The 14,556-nt window shown below is 33.6% G+C and overlaps 1 protein-coding gene across 1 annotated transcript; it reads right to left on the minus strand.

Annotated features, from left to right (window-relative positions):
- Positions 1-5,411: 5,411 nt before the first annotated feature.
- LOC123693748 lies at positions 5,412-9,093 on the minus strand. Its single transcript, XM_045638952.1, has 7 exons — positions 9,029-9,093; positions 7,501-8,925; positions 7,152-7,305; positions 6,719-6,980; positions 6,386-6,509; positions 5,930-6,090; positions 5,412-5,685 (listed from the first exon to the last, which is right to left on the minus strand). The coding sequence occupies exons 1-7, from the start codon at positions 9,084-9,086 to the stop codon at positions 5,464-5,466; spliced, it is 2,406 nt and encodes an 801-aa protein (XP_045494908.1). The 5' UTR covers positions 9,087-9,093; the 3' UTR covers positions 5,412-5,463.
- Positions 9,094-14,556: the final 5,463 nt, after the last annotated feature.

Consider the following 14,556-nt stretch of genomic DNA (forward strand, 5'->3'; position numbering starts at 1 on the left):
TTTATCAGATAGATAATAAAAGTTAAAAAAAATTTAACCACAGAACGGGTAAGTATTTGTAAGATAAATGATAGAGCTATTTCTTATTGAAACTATTAAAAACATCAAATAATTGTCAGTCTGAAAAAGGTTTTTCCACAGAACAGTAATTATGTTCTTACTGTTCTGTGGGTTTTTCTTTGTGAACAGTAAAGATTGAAGACGATACTGGTATAGATACCGATGATACCAAGTCACACTGCAAAAATGTCACCGAAAGTAATATCAGCAATTACACTAAGTTCAATGTAAATCTATAAAAAATAGGATCAAATAATATATTCGCCAAACAGAAAATAAAAGTAATTCCGCAACTGCAAACTGAAAATGATACTGACTACTGAGTAATTTGAATTCATACACGAAGCTTTAGAAATAAGAAAGTTCACACGAAACTGAGAACGACGGTATCATTTTTAAAGCGCGATTAGTGTGTGCCGTGCGCAAATTGAACTCTCTAATTGTTGAATAAATTTGTTTGGACAATAAAGACGCTTAAAACTGAACTATGTCCTATTGTTGGGGTCCAAATTGCTAATTTGACCGCGGAGATTTAATTATGCATGCCACCCGACAGACTGGGGGTTATAAAGGAGGGGTGTCACCGGCAGGCTTGTTTATAATGTAGCAAGTAATGCGCAATCCAACCCGTCCCTGTCTGCGCCAAGTATTAACTTTTTATTACAACGAACAAACTTTTGCGGTTTATGGCCACGTAGGGGAGCACCATGTCAAATTATTTAAAGCACCTGCATATAGAGTTGCGTTGGATATTCCAAACTTTTAAACTTGTTTGGTATTTTTGGTGAGGCATACAGTATTACATTCATTTTTAAAGTAACCCGTATAAGCAAATATTACAAGCGAACACAATACGGGTATTATCTAATAAGGGCAACTTAATTAAAGCAATGATAAACAATTACACAAAAACATATTATATCTAAAAAAGGCCTTATTTATCCTTACCTAAAGTGATAACAGAGATTACACATAATATTTTGAGAGAAATATTTTTAAAGATTCAAATCATATGTGTTTCTCTAAAATTTTATCCTTGAGTGGGTAACCGATAGCGGAAACTAAACCAATAATTGCAACGATATAACTTATTTACTGCCCATTCATCCCACCTCTCGTTTGTCCCTGATTCCCTGCAGGCGTCACCTGTCCAATAAAACGTTGACAATTAACTTAATTTATTGTCCGTCTGATGGAGACTGACCGTAATTCCACCGAGGGAAATATTCTATTTTCACAACATGACCAACTTTCAAATACATACCAACGCGAGAAGCCCTGTCAAGAACGGTCGGTTAGTCTACCCAATCTCTTATTATTCTTTCTCAAACACGCTTAAAATTACATTTATTGCCCCTAATCGACATAATATATGCATATAACATAGACCATTTTCTTCTACTTAAGTCCTAAGATATCTAATACCTGTATCAAACTTTTATTGGAATTAAAAGAAATATAAATCAAAAAGAAAAATATATCAAAGTTACACATTTTCTTTGATGCTCAAATAAGATTAATTATAACTTTTCGGAACTTTATAGAAATGCAAATGTACAAGTTTAGGGAGTTTTATTAAGAAACGCGTCTTGTATAAAGACGAAAAGTTGCTACTATTCGTACCCGAGAGATTTGCGTATGTTATACGAGATCTCAAACAAAATGACAAACCAGCGCTCAAGTAACCCCGTGACATGGAAGGAATTTTAATTTTTTGGTTCCTTTTATACAAAGGAATTTATTATTACACTCCGAATCGTGAGCATACGATATTAGGGTGACGCAAAGCCCACGCAAGAGGAGTTTGCTATATCTCCATATAAATTTGCATAATTCTTCTTAATTACCATGTGTATTTCCCAGTTCGGTACATTTCAAATGACGCTCGACAATCTGACCATTCATTAATTTTTAATGTTTCATAATATTAAGCTTGTGTTTTATAGTCCAATTAATTATAAAGTAAAATATAATAATTTTGAATTATACTTACAAAGTGTTGTTAAGCCCGAAAACCTAAGTCGGATAAGCGTCAAAAGTTTAAATTAACTTGTTAGGATGAGCTCGGGCCTTCATACCAATACAGTTTACAAACAAGCAACAGACGTACGTTAGCTAACATTGCATACAAATTGTGGACTCGAACATTAATACCTACAGTGCAGAGAATTATACGTATCACTAACTTTGCATGGATATCAAGATATGCATGTACTTCAGTAATAATAGCTAACCAATACTTCACATGTATGTAACTATTTACTCACAACATTAAATCATAATTATATCAAATTGTGTTATCTGAGTTCTAAACTAGATTTTATTTTAATGAATAAGTTTTTCTTTCTCATCACGATAAAATATATTAATCAGCATATTATTATTTTTAATTTAAATGTTAATTAATTTTTAAATGGGATTTCGGTAAATTGAAAGCAAAAAGGAAGTTTTAAATGAGCACAGTTAAAACCCTGGGAATTTCATCAGGCTTTATTTTACGTGACCACTTACAGTGGCAACTTTAATTAAAATAATAAAACTGATTTCATTTATACAATATTTACCACGTTAGTATTGTGTAGATATTAAGTGTAGGTATATAGAGAGCCTTATTAACCTAACCTAATCTTTCTTAAAATATATTATTTTAGCGACATCGCCGTTTCCAGAGTTCAAAAAATAGGATGCGAGTGATGCGAATTGTTTACTTACCATACGATTAGGGTTGGCCAATGCCTATTTTACCTGCATTTTTTCTTCCTTTTTTCTTATATAAATTAGGGGAAACTTGCCTAATTCGTACCACTTAAGGAGAACCTCAAAAATTTTGGAAATGAACAATGATACACAGTTATTTATATTAAGTAATTATAATTTCACTAATGTTCTATTAGTATTTCAACAAAAAATAACATATATCTTATAAACTTCTGAGAAATAAACAATTTTCAAAAACTTAAAAAAAGTACGATTTAAGACTATTCACCTTAAATCGTACTAGTATATTCTTAAATCGTACTTTGAGATCCTATCATTGGTTTACAGTCTTAAAAATCACAATCTTAATAATCTTCTCCTCTTTTTCTTAATTTTAATGTACCTAGATTAATCTTATTAATACAGCGGATGGTCTTTGCCAAATCCTGACAGTCATCGCAGTAATAACATTTTGTTTTTTTAGTTGTCCCTGCACATAGCTCATGTAGGTAATTGTGAAGTATGGGTAGGTACCCATACTTCACAATTACCGCATTTAATCATGTTTTCTTTAACGTCTTCTTGACATATTTTGCAATACCAACTGTCATTTTCATCTTGTTCTTGTTTCTTTTTCTTGTTTCCTTTTTGAGGTGTTTTCGTTCGTTCGTACAGGTACGTTTTAAGAAGTTGCTGCGAGTACGAAATAGGCACAAGTATCAAAAGAATTTCAAATTTGCCGCAAAAAAAACTGTCAACGAACAAGCCGGCTTTACTATGTGAAATATATTCACAAATATACGCATAAATATAAAATAAACAGTTAAACAACTTATGAACGGTATACTTGGAAGACAGTTCTTGTGAAGTGTGCGAAAAAATTACTCAAAAAGTAAGAAAAAACTTACTTGATAAATATTTTAGTCGGGAGCAACGTAACAGGTATTTATTTGTCACATGGCAATATGGCCGACTATTATTGACATTTTATGCCACCAGAGGCGCTGGTAACTATTACCCAAGCCGAGATATAGACGAGGTACGATTTAAGCGCAGGTACGAATTATGCAAGTTTACCCTATATATGTAACGATACACTTTTTATCTAAGCTTTTTATCAAATTGGCATACACAATAGGCGTGTTTAATTAGGTGGTAAAAAAAACTTATTTCCTGACAAAACTCACATTTAAATTAGTTTTCATTTGTACCTAATATGAATCGAATAAATCGAGTAAATAAGTAAAAAGACTTATGCAATCAGAGAATCATCGAGTAGTTACACGGCCACAAAGCAAAGAAACACAGACAAAATCCAGCAAAAACACATTATTTTAAATATGGTAAGCCCTAAGGGAGACCTAATATTATTTCGCTTATACTTAGTAAGAAATTCAAAATACATATTATTAAGACCAGCATTGATGTAACCCTATGTTAAATACAGGTAAAGTAGGAAACTAAATTCTTCGGGAACATGCACAAGGGTGGAAAATTTATTGAATTTATATGCTTTAGAACTTAAAACCTTATGAAATGTGTTGCACGATAAATGTTACTTTTGTGTTTGCAATAAAAGCCCGAGTTGACTAAAATAGGTCAACCCAAAATTGATGACATTTAAAATCAATAATACTTACAAAAGTTACGTGACCGGTTTGGAGTAAAGTTACATTACCTTATATACATATTTTATTTTACTTTCTCCATACATAGTTTCATTTAACTAAGTATACATTTTCATGTAAATCTTATTATTGCCCGAGTTGGAACATAATTTCATTCATGAAAAGTGAGAATACACATTAAACATATTTAAAATAATAACAGACAGTATTAATCTTATATTAAATAACATTATATCCCATTCCCCAAAACATTGCCTTTCCATAATCCGCATAAAGCGTTTAAATAAAACGTCATAACTCATGACAAATGTTTACGAAATACTGAAAGGACGAATGTTTGTCAAAGGAATTTTTAATGGCATTATCCCAAGGAGCGTTCACGCGTATGACACGATTAAGGGGACGAACAAATTGACCGATTAATCTACTCCTTTTCTTTTAGTTTTAAATACATCGTTTTACACAAATTATAAAGATAATAAAATGATTTTTTAAACACTGTTAATTGAGAGTGTTGGTCGTTTTTAAATAAAATTTCAACGTTCACGTCATGGAGTAAGGTTTCTAGATCCTTGCCAAAAAAGCCCACTTCTGACACGTGTGCTCGGCACACACGCTCTTTAACAAAAACAATGAAAAAATGATAAACTGAACACTAAAATTAAGTGTATATTCACTAAAATAATACCTGATGCTATCCAAAAAACAAAAATATTTGCAAGCACCGAACCATAATTTTATTTAACCAGCTAAACACAAATGAAATATTTAATGTATTTAAATGACGTTATCTACTGGTTTCCAATTAGTAACCTCATTTGTATATTTAGTTAAATTGCAGTGTAGGCGCTATCTGCCTGTGATTGAATAAATAGGTACAACAAGCCTAAATGAATACAGAAATATTATGACAAAAGTGTGGCTGAACATAGAAGAAGAAGATAGGTTATAGATATGGTTATAGACGTACTTATCGTTTAGTATTTCATACAGGATTCCTAAAAAAGACATCTCTTTATAAGCGCACAGATTTATTCGCCAATCAATTTTAACAACCAAAATACACTACAAAGAAAAATCACTCCTCAAAAAAGTAATATCTAACATGTTTAGTGCACGGATCGAAGTACTCGTTGTGCGGAAGATCGAGGGCGGACAGCGCAGCTCCGAAGTAATGTCTGGTGAAGTGTAATGCGTCGTGGGGTCGCAGGAGCAGCAACGTCTGGAGGTAGTCGCGTATCGTGCCGGCCAGCTCGCCGTTCTCGGTCACGTAGCGAGCACCTTCTGACGACCGAGTACTCTGTGATTGGAATATCACTCGTTAGACATAGGTAATGTGGAAAGTTATTTGATCTTATAGTATTTGATTGACTTTATCTGGTTATATTCCTAAACAAATACTATACTCATACTCGGGATATAAACTAGATATTCATACCGAATTTCAGACAATATGGACCGTAAAACAAACAAACCTACACACGTACACAAACTCAGACCCTCATAATATCAACATATCAAATATAATATTCCGCGAAACTAGCCTTAAAGTCCAGGTAATCCGAGAACAATTGCAGATCATTCCTCCATTTCTCACGGCACGGCTCGTGTGGTTCTATCTCATCCTTTTCGGGAACGACGCGAAGCAGCGGGTTCAGGTGAATTATATAGCTATTGTCCGCCCACTCGAGGCTCACAAGGTAACCTTAGGTGGAGGGGAGTGAACATAGAAACTGGTGTAAGCATATTATTTTTGGTAAGATTTACGTACTAAGAGTATCAAACTATGCCTACGGTTTCTTACCGATACAAGATTATCGAATGATTGCTTTTTAGAAACGATTTCATATGAGTGCAGTGTGTCCTTTTTACGACATAATCATAAATCTCTTAAGATCATAATATGGAATACTTATACTAAAACGTATAGGTAGTACTGAAAGTAAGTATATTATAATGAATAGCAAACGCAATCTGGTAATATGATAAGTATACTGTACCTTTAAGGGTTAAAACTATCAATGTTTGATGGATATATCCAGATGGCTCTATTATATGTCGTTCTACCTTTATTACGAAAAGGGATTTTCCATTGACAATTGCTTGGCTAGTTCCCATACATACCTTAAAACGAATTCTTATAATTAAAATCATATCTATCATAGAAGTCGGACGCTAAATGTTTCATAATTACGGATAGAATAGGATAAGGAAATAAAGTACAGATTATTGGCATTCGAAACAATAATATTTTTCTAAGGTAATACTGAATTATTATAGTAGTATAATAATTTAGTATTAACTTATATTACATAATAATATTATGTACTTACATAAATACTTTCGCATATTGAACCGTCAATTAGTACTGTATCAGTTTTTATCGTCCCTTTATGTCGATTAATCGCAAAATATCGCAATAGGATTACGTTTGCACCTTCTAGTAAAAAATTGCGAGCGTCTTCGAAGGAATGGTAAATGCGTTTTACAAAATGGCGTTCCCCACAAATACGGGTCACTTTATTGTAATAGCCGCTCTCACAAATTGTCATGTAACTTCGACGCTCTTTCGTTATATCCTTCTTTGTTATTTGTCTGAAATAGATCATTGGTTTTCCCATCACAATTTCCCCTTAAATAGTAGGCATTTTTCTCATCTTTTCGAGTTTCTATATATTTATTAGATATTTATTTATGTAAGAATTAAATTACAGACCTTATAGTTACAGTATTTAGATATAGGATAGTTTTGAGAAATTAACTTACTCGTTTCTGCTTTCTTCCATCGTATGTAAATTGCGATCCAAAATACTAACGAGCTTTGCGCCCGCTTTGGCTCCATTTTTAGAAGAATGCGAAACTACTTGAACTAAAAATTTATCCTCGTCTTCACCAAGTGTCTCAACACTTATACTTATACCTAAACAAAGAAATGATTTTGAATAAATAAATTGTAAAAAAGAGCGTGTGTGCCGAGCACACGTGTCAGAAGTGAAACTTCTTTGACAAGATTCAAAGATACTAAAATCGACGCCTTGTTCCATGACGCTAAGGAACCATGAAATTTTATTCTCAACGCGCCTAAAAAGTTTCACTTCAAAAAAATTACATTTACCTCCAACTGCGCTGCAGCAATCCAATGAAGGTTTACGGACTTTTTTCTTATATTCGGGTGCTTTAACTTCGTGAATTGGACAAGTAACATCATTAGTCTGTTCTTCTTCATAGAGGCCCAAGATTTTCAACTTTTCCTTCTCCTGCTCCCTATAAGATATTTTCTTGTGTCGGTCGTAAGCATAATCAAAAAATGTATGCTTAGGATCCACGTCATGGCACCATCGATAACCATGCTTTCCAGCTCTTGTTCTCTTTAATTTGTGGGGCTTTTCTTTCTTGGATGGACATGTACAAATTAAACCATCCGAAATTTTTATCTGATTTTCTGGGCATACACATATCGCCTCTGGTTTAGGTTGTATATCGCAAATGCAAGGTTCTGTGCATTCGCAAGATTTAAAGCATTTACAATCTTGAGGGTCTCCACAAGTGCAAGTACCTGGTTTTGGTAAACACGAACATTTACTTGGAGATCCTGCTGAACAAGTACATTCGGGTATAAAGGGACAGCTGCAAACAGATTTAATCTCATCGTCCTTGCACTTCGGCTCTTTCCCTTCGATAGTCTCACAGACACACGGTGGCCGTATATCACAAATACATAAATCATTTTCACAAATACATTCCTCGCCTTTTTTACAAAAGCATAGTTTTTTAGATGGTTCTTGTTGACATGTGCACGGCTCTTTCACAGACTCTTCAGGAATTTCAGTATAAGCTTTATTCTCTTCTTCATATGTGTCCTCTCCAATTTCTTCAATCTTTGTTTCTGATGTAGAACATGTTGGTTTGCTTTCACAAACGCAAATAGGACAAGGAAATTTACCCTTGTGACAAATGCAAGGCTTATTAATTTGTCCACATGTGCATATAGGGCGTGGCTTACTATCAGGATGGCATAAACAAACATCACTTGGTTTACAAGTGCAAGCAACTTGTGGCCTTCCATCATCACACAGACAAATATTTTCTAATTTAAGACATTTACATTCTTCGTGTACCTTCGCTCCACAGCTACAAGGCACTTTCGTAAAACAAGAGCACTTGCCACTTTTATCAAATACACAAGTACAATTATCATGATGTTTCGCTGCCGATGCAGGGTTTAATTTGGGCAACCCATTTTCAATTATTATGCTCGCTTTGCTGTCCTTATTTGGTAGCGGCTGTGAGCAATCTGGAAAAAAGTAAAAATAAAAATCATTTTCCACATCCTCTTCAGGATTTTCTTGCTTTTCTTCTACTAATGGTGCTTTTTCCTTTTTGTAACTCTCGTGTTGAACTTCTTCAGAAATCTCGCTTTCAGAAGATTCTTCGCAAGTCCAGTCTGATTCTGAATTATCATCTCGGACATCGCCTTCATGATGACCACAACTTATTATCAAGGTTTCCGCAAAGCAGAGTTGCTTTTTTATTTCTTCATCTACAATCACAATAAAATAATCAAATAACTAATAATTAAATAGATTGCATCAAGATTCCATCATACATTTCAATACGTTCAAACGATAAATTGCATAACATACCAATTTGAAAATTGAGTTGTTTTGATAAATCAAGTAAAGAAATATGTGAGGAAGTCATTTTTTTATTTTTTGTAGATGTTTTATAAATATTTAATAATATTTTTAAATAATTGGTCATAAATAAAATACGTACATATTGTCAATAATTATTTCGTGGTTGTTAAGTTAAAATAGGTTGGACTGAAAAAGTTGAAACCTTCATCTATACATATAATAAAATCGTAGGAATAAGGAAAGTCAAAACTGTGCATTGAATTTTTTTTTTTAAGATATTGTAAGTATGTATATTGTATACTGTTTGTATGTATGTATGTCGGGGCTAATCTCAAAAAGTGCTGAATGGATTTACTTCAAATTTGGTACAGTCATAGTTTGAAATCTGAGGAAGGACATAGGATAGGCTTTATTTCGAAAATCCCACGGGAACGGGAACTACGCGGGCGATTTCGCTGGCGGAGAGCTAGTATTGTACAACACTAGCTAACGCTAGTATTGTACAGTACTCCAAAATTAATAATGCGCATGGAGATCTTCGCTAATTGTCGTATTTCCGTGTACACCCGAATCATTGAATCGTAAGAGCCCTAAACAATGCATTTGCAGTTGACACCTTGTTCAAAAGAAATAGAAGTCAATTCACGGTCATAAACACTCGAAAACAATTCGGGCGGTAGGTGAAGGTAGCCTGTCAGTCAAAAATCCGTCAGTCGTCTTTATATATCGGCGGTGACTGCAAGTGTTCTGTGTTGAATTATATAGAGCTGCTATTACATACCCTTCTTGGTTTTCTTTTTGAAGGTGAATTTTTCGATGAAATGATTATTTACACAGGTGATAGCAGTAGGAAAATTGTAAATGAAGAAGAGCATAATGAAAGTTCCGATGTATCTACAATGTCATAAATAAAGATAATCCCTTATTCTGATTGTTTTATTTTTATTTTTATTTTTTTTTTGTATTTATTGTAATATAATTGTGGAATGATCAGTACTGTTAATACTTAATACTTTTGAACTGAGATTTTAGTGATTAGTTAGACTTCTACGATTTAAATATAAATCTGTGTTTGAAATCCATATTTTATACAATACTAGCGGTCCGCCCCGGCTTCGCCCGTGGTACATATTTAAAGAAGAAGAAGAAGAAGAAGAAAAGTTTATTCAACACCACACACATAATAAAAGGAAAAAATAAAAAAATAAACACAAAACAAAAGCAACAAATTAAAAAAGAAAAAAAATAGAACTTATTCCTAATCAGTGTGGTGCTAAAAAGGGTCGCTACTCAGCATGTGCTGCACTTGTTGTGAAGCGCTGATTTTCAGTAGCCCCTTGTTGGAGTGCCAGTCAATAGACTTGAATTATAAAATATACGTATTATTATTTCTCATTTATACTTAAATATAGGTAATATACAAATATATAATAATTAGTAGAATACACAACACAAGTACATATTAATAATAATAATAATATAACATAAACAAGACATAATAACATAATTTTACATATAGGTAATATAGATATGAAATACAATATAACACAATAAACAATAAACACAATCGCACCCTGTAATATCCTATGCGACTAAGGCTGGTTACGAAACTCGGTAAGAAGCTGCTTTTTAAAGCCATGTTTAAAACTTGATAAGGTCCTCGAGTTTCGTAATGGAGGCGGTAAATTATTCCAGCACTTAGTCGCACTATATTTAAAACTACCTTTAAAAATCGATTTATGGTGTTTAGGTACTGCCAGTTTGACGAGAGTCGCCCTAGTAGTTATAACATTATTACATCCCATCCATGTCAGTTTATTATAGAGATACGCTGGGGCTTTGGTACTGATCACATCAAAGAGAAGAGATGCAAGATGTAAACGCCTACGATGGTCCATGTTAAGGATATTTGCTTTTTTTAAATAAGGCGAGATGTGCGTGCGAGCAGGAATATCCCAACAAAACCTTGCGCAAGCGTTTTGCACTCGTTGAATGGCGTTTTTAGTACGAGACAGGAGACGAGGACCGTACATTACATCCGCATAGTTGAGTTTTGACAAAACCAAAGACTCACATAGTCTGAGACGTAGACGAGGGTCTAGATAATTTCTTATGCGATACAATAGTTTTAATCGATAGAAGCAGTTTGCGATTGTCGTATTTATGAACTTTTCGAATCTAAGTGCTTCATCGAAAATTACACCTAGATTCCGAGCCTCACGCACACGTTCCAACGGAACTCCATTTACATGCAACAGCGACGTTTGTTGCTCAACTTTTTTAATAATTTGAGGAGTACCCAGTATCATATATTTGGTTTTTTCGGCGTTGAGCACTAATGCGTTATTCATTGACCATTTTGAAATGCTGTCTAGATCGTCGTTTAATTTTTGTATGAATTCGTCAGTATTATCAGGTTTAAAAGAGGTATATAATTGGACATCATCAGCGTAAATATGGTAGTGGCAGTACTTAATTTTCGATATTATATCTGCAGTGTACAAGACAAACAAAATAGGTCCCAAAATAGAACCCTGAGGTACTCCTCGTTTCACTGGACTACAATGAGAAAGAGAAGTAGTTCCGTCACTATTAGAGACCACTACAGTTTGCCTACGTTCACTAAGATAACTCTTAAACCAAGCAACAGATTGTGGGCAAAAGCCGTAATAGACCAATTTTGACAAAAGTAGGTTAGTATCTATGGTGTCAAAAGCACGTGAAAAGTCTAAAAGGACCAAAAGCGTTCCTTTACCACAATCTTGTTCGCATAAAATATTATCCAGCACATCTGTCAATGCCGTTACAGTACCTCTTCGCTTTCTGAAACCAGATTGAAGGTCGGGCAGTATGTTATTGGACTCAAGATAATCCATTAACTGTTTGTGAACAATCTTTTCAAGGATTTTGGAGCAACATGGCAAGATGCTGATAGGCCGTAAATCTTTAACAGATGCAGGATTATTTTTCTTTGGAAGTGGTCGCACCAATGCACTCTGCCACATCGCCGGAAATGTACCACTTTTTAAAGATACATTAATAATGTGCGTTAAGATAGGTAGTGTCTGTGATATTGTGAGGTTAATCATATCTAGAGACAAGTCATCGATACCTACTGCTTGAGACTTGAGACTCTTTAATGCCTTAAGTACAGTATCTTCGCTCACAGGCTTCAGCTCGAAAGAGGCATTGCTTATAAAGCGATGTTCGTTGAAGTAAGCTAAGTAAGACGTTGGTACGGCGTTATTGATAGGGACATTTAGGAAATGTGTATTTATAGTATTGGCGTCACTGATATGCGCTGGAAGTATGAAGTCATCTTTTTGTTTAATCTGTACATTTACGATTTCTGGGATAAAATATAGCCTATATATACGGATTTGGAAAAAATCGGTCCAGTAGTTTTTGAGCCCATTCAATATAGGTAAACATACAAAAATACAAAGGTTTTCTTTTTATAATATTAGTATAAGTAGATAAACCTTGTGTTATTTAAACCTTTACACCAGCTTCAGTAAGACAAAAAGAAATTTGTTGGATTGATTTAATTGGAAGATTCAAAATTTTCCAATTAAATCAATCCAACAAAGGTATATTCGAAATCGTCCTCGCTATTTACGTACAAGATATGATCGAAACAAAATCGTTGCTTACAATTCAATATCTAATATATAATCTCTTCTAGCACAATACACATAATTTTACTAAGTTATGCATGAAGCAAATGCATTTAACCACTCTGTATACATATCGTCTTCGGAAGCTCCGGGAATATGACAGTTGCCGAACAGTGACGAAGATTTCTATGCGCATTATTAATTTTTTAGTACTGTAATATAAATCTGCTTATATTATATACTAGCCTTCCGCCAGCGACTTCGCCCAAAAGAAAAACGTGCATAGTTCCCGTTGCCGTGAGATTTCCGGGATAAAACCTATTTCATGTCCTTTCTCAGGTCTCAAGCTATCTCTGTACTATGCATTGCTTTTTAAATTAGTCTGGACATACGTATAGACAAAAAATATCATAAAAACTTTCTTACGGATTTATTTATTATAAGTAAGAATTTGGGTTTGTTGGATTTTTCTCTGCTTGGATTGTGATAATAGCCATAGGTAGATATCATCACAGTGTGCGTATTATTAATATTATATTATGTATCAGGACACTTCAGGACATTTAAACGCTCGTTTTTCTAGTAATTTGTCCAGTATTTTGTTTGGACATAGTCACCTCATTAGAAAGAGACTAGTTGGGGACGGGAATGCTCTCTAGTAAAAAAGGTAATGTACTGTGTAACCCAGTGTACTCAATTAACCTAAAAATATTACAATAATTATTCGATTATTAGATATCGGTCAATTAAGGAAAGCTGGCATGTTCACAGTACTCACACTTATGCAATTTCACTTACAGTATGTTCAAAAATAAATGCGACTCTAGTTTCATTTTAGACTTGAATTGTAAAATGGGTGCGTTGTAGATAAATATATGCAAATATAATTATGAAAGCTCTCATAATTTACCTGTAAAATTATAATTTAAAAGTAAATCAATTGATGAACTTAATTATTTATTCTAAAAATAATCAATTGGATAAAAGTATTAATAATCATTCAATTATCAAATAATAATTAAATTTCAGGTCATAAAAACAATACAAATAACACGTGCGCTCACTCCCAACACACGGATGGTTGTTTTGACAATGATTTAAATGACGGACGTCTTCTGCAGTTGCGGAGCAGTCTTGTCCTGACTTTGGTCGAGTAAAAATATCTAAGAAATATTTGTACTAAGTACGTAATACCTACCAATACGCGCTAACAAATACGTGTTACATGTTTATTGTATCTATAATTTTCACACTATTGGTTTTAAACTCAAACTTAAACATTTATACAATTAGACTTCTTCTAGAAGCACTTTTGAATCGTCATAACAGTTTAACAGTTTTAACATTTACCACCAATTCAGAAAGCAGTATCTATAGAGAAGAAGAAGAATCTATTTAATCATAATCGTAATCTTCTACTTCACTGAAACTTTCATCGCTCGAAGAACTCGATGTTTCGCCGTCGGAATTTCTTAATGTTATTGAGAAATAAATGAGTCAGTGTAATTATCTACTTTTGGTTCTAATTGAATATATTTTTCCTCATGTTTTCGCGTCTTTCTCCAAACGTCACTAAACATATCCAGACTAATAGCATTTGCTTCCTTTCTAAATAATTCTTCCACAGTTTTCAAGTTAAAGTTCACATTTTGTGATGCTACTTTCCCTTTAATTATGCCCCATAGTAACTCTATTGGGTTGAGTTCTGGATGGTATGGTGGAAGGCGCAATACACTATGTCCATGATCTTTGAGGATTGCATCAAGTAAAAATTGTGTATAGTTTGGCGTATTTTTTTTAAATAATCATAAAGAATAGGTATTGTGTTTTATTCTGGATATTCGCTCGTCTTTTAATTCTATTAAATATGCTTAGGATATGTCACAACTAAGCGCTCTAAAAGATTTTCCGCAAAAT

The sequence above is a fragment of the Colias croceus genome, chromosome 8 (assembly GCF_905220415.1).
Source record: "Colias croceus chromosome 8, ilColCroc2.1".
Lineage (NCBI taxonomy): Eukaryota > Metazoa > Arthropoda > Insecta > Lepidoptera > Pieridae > Colias > Colias croceus.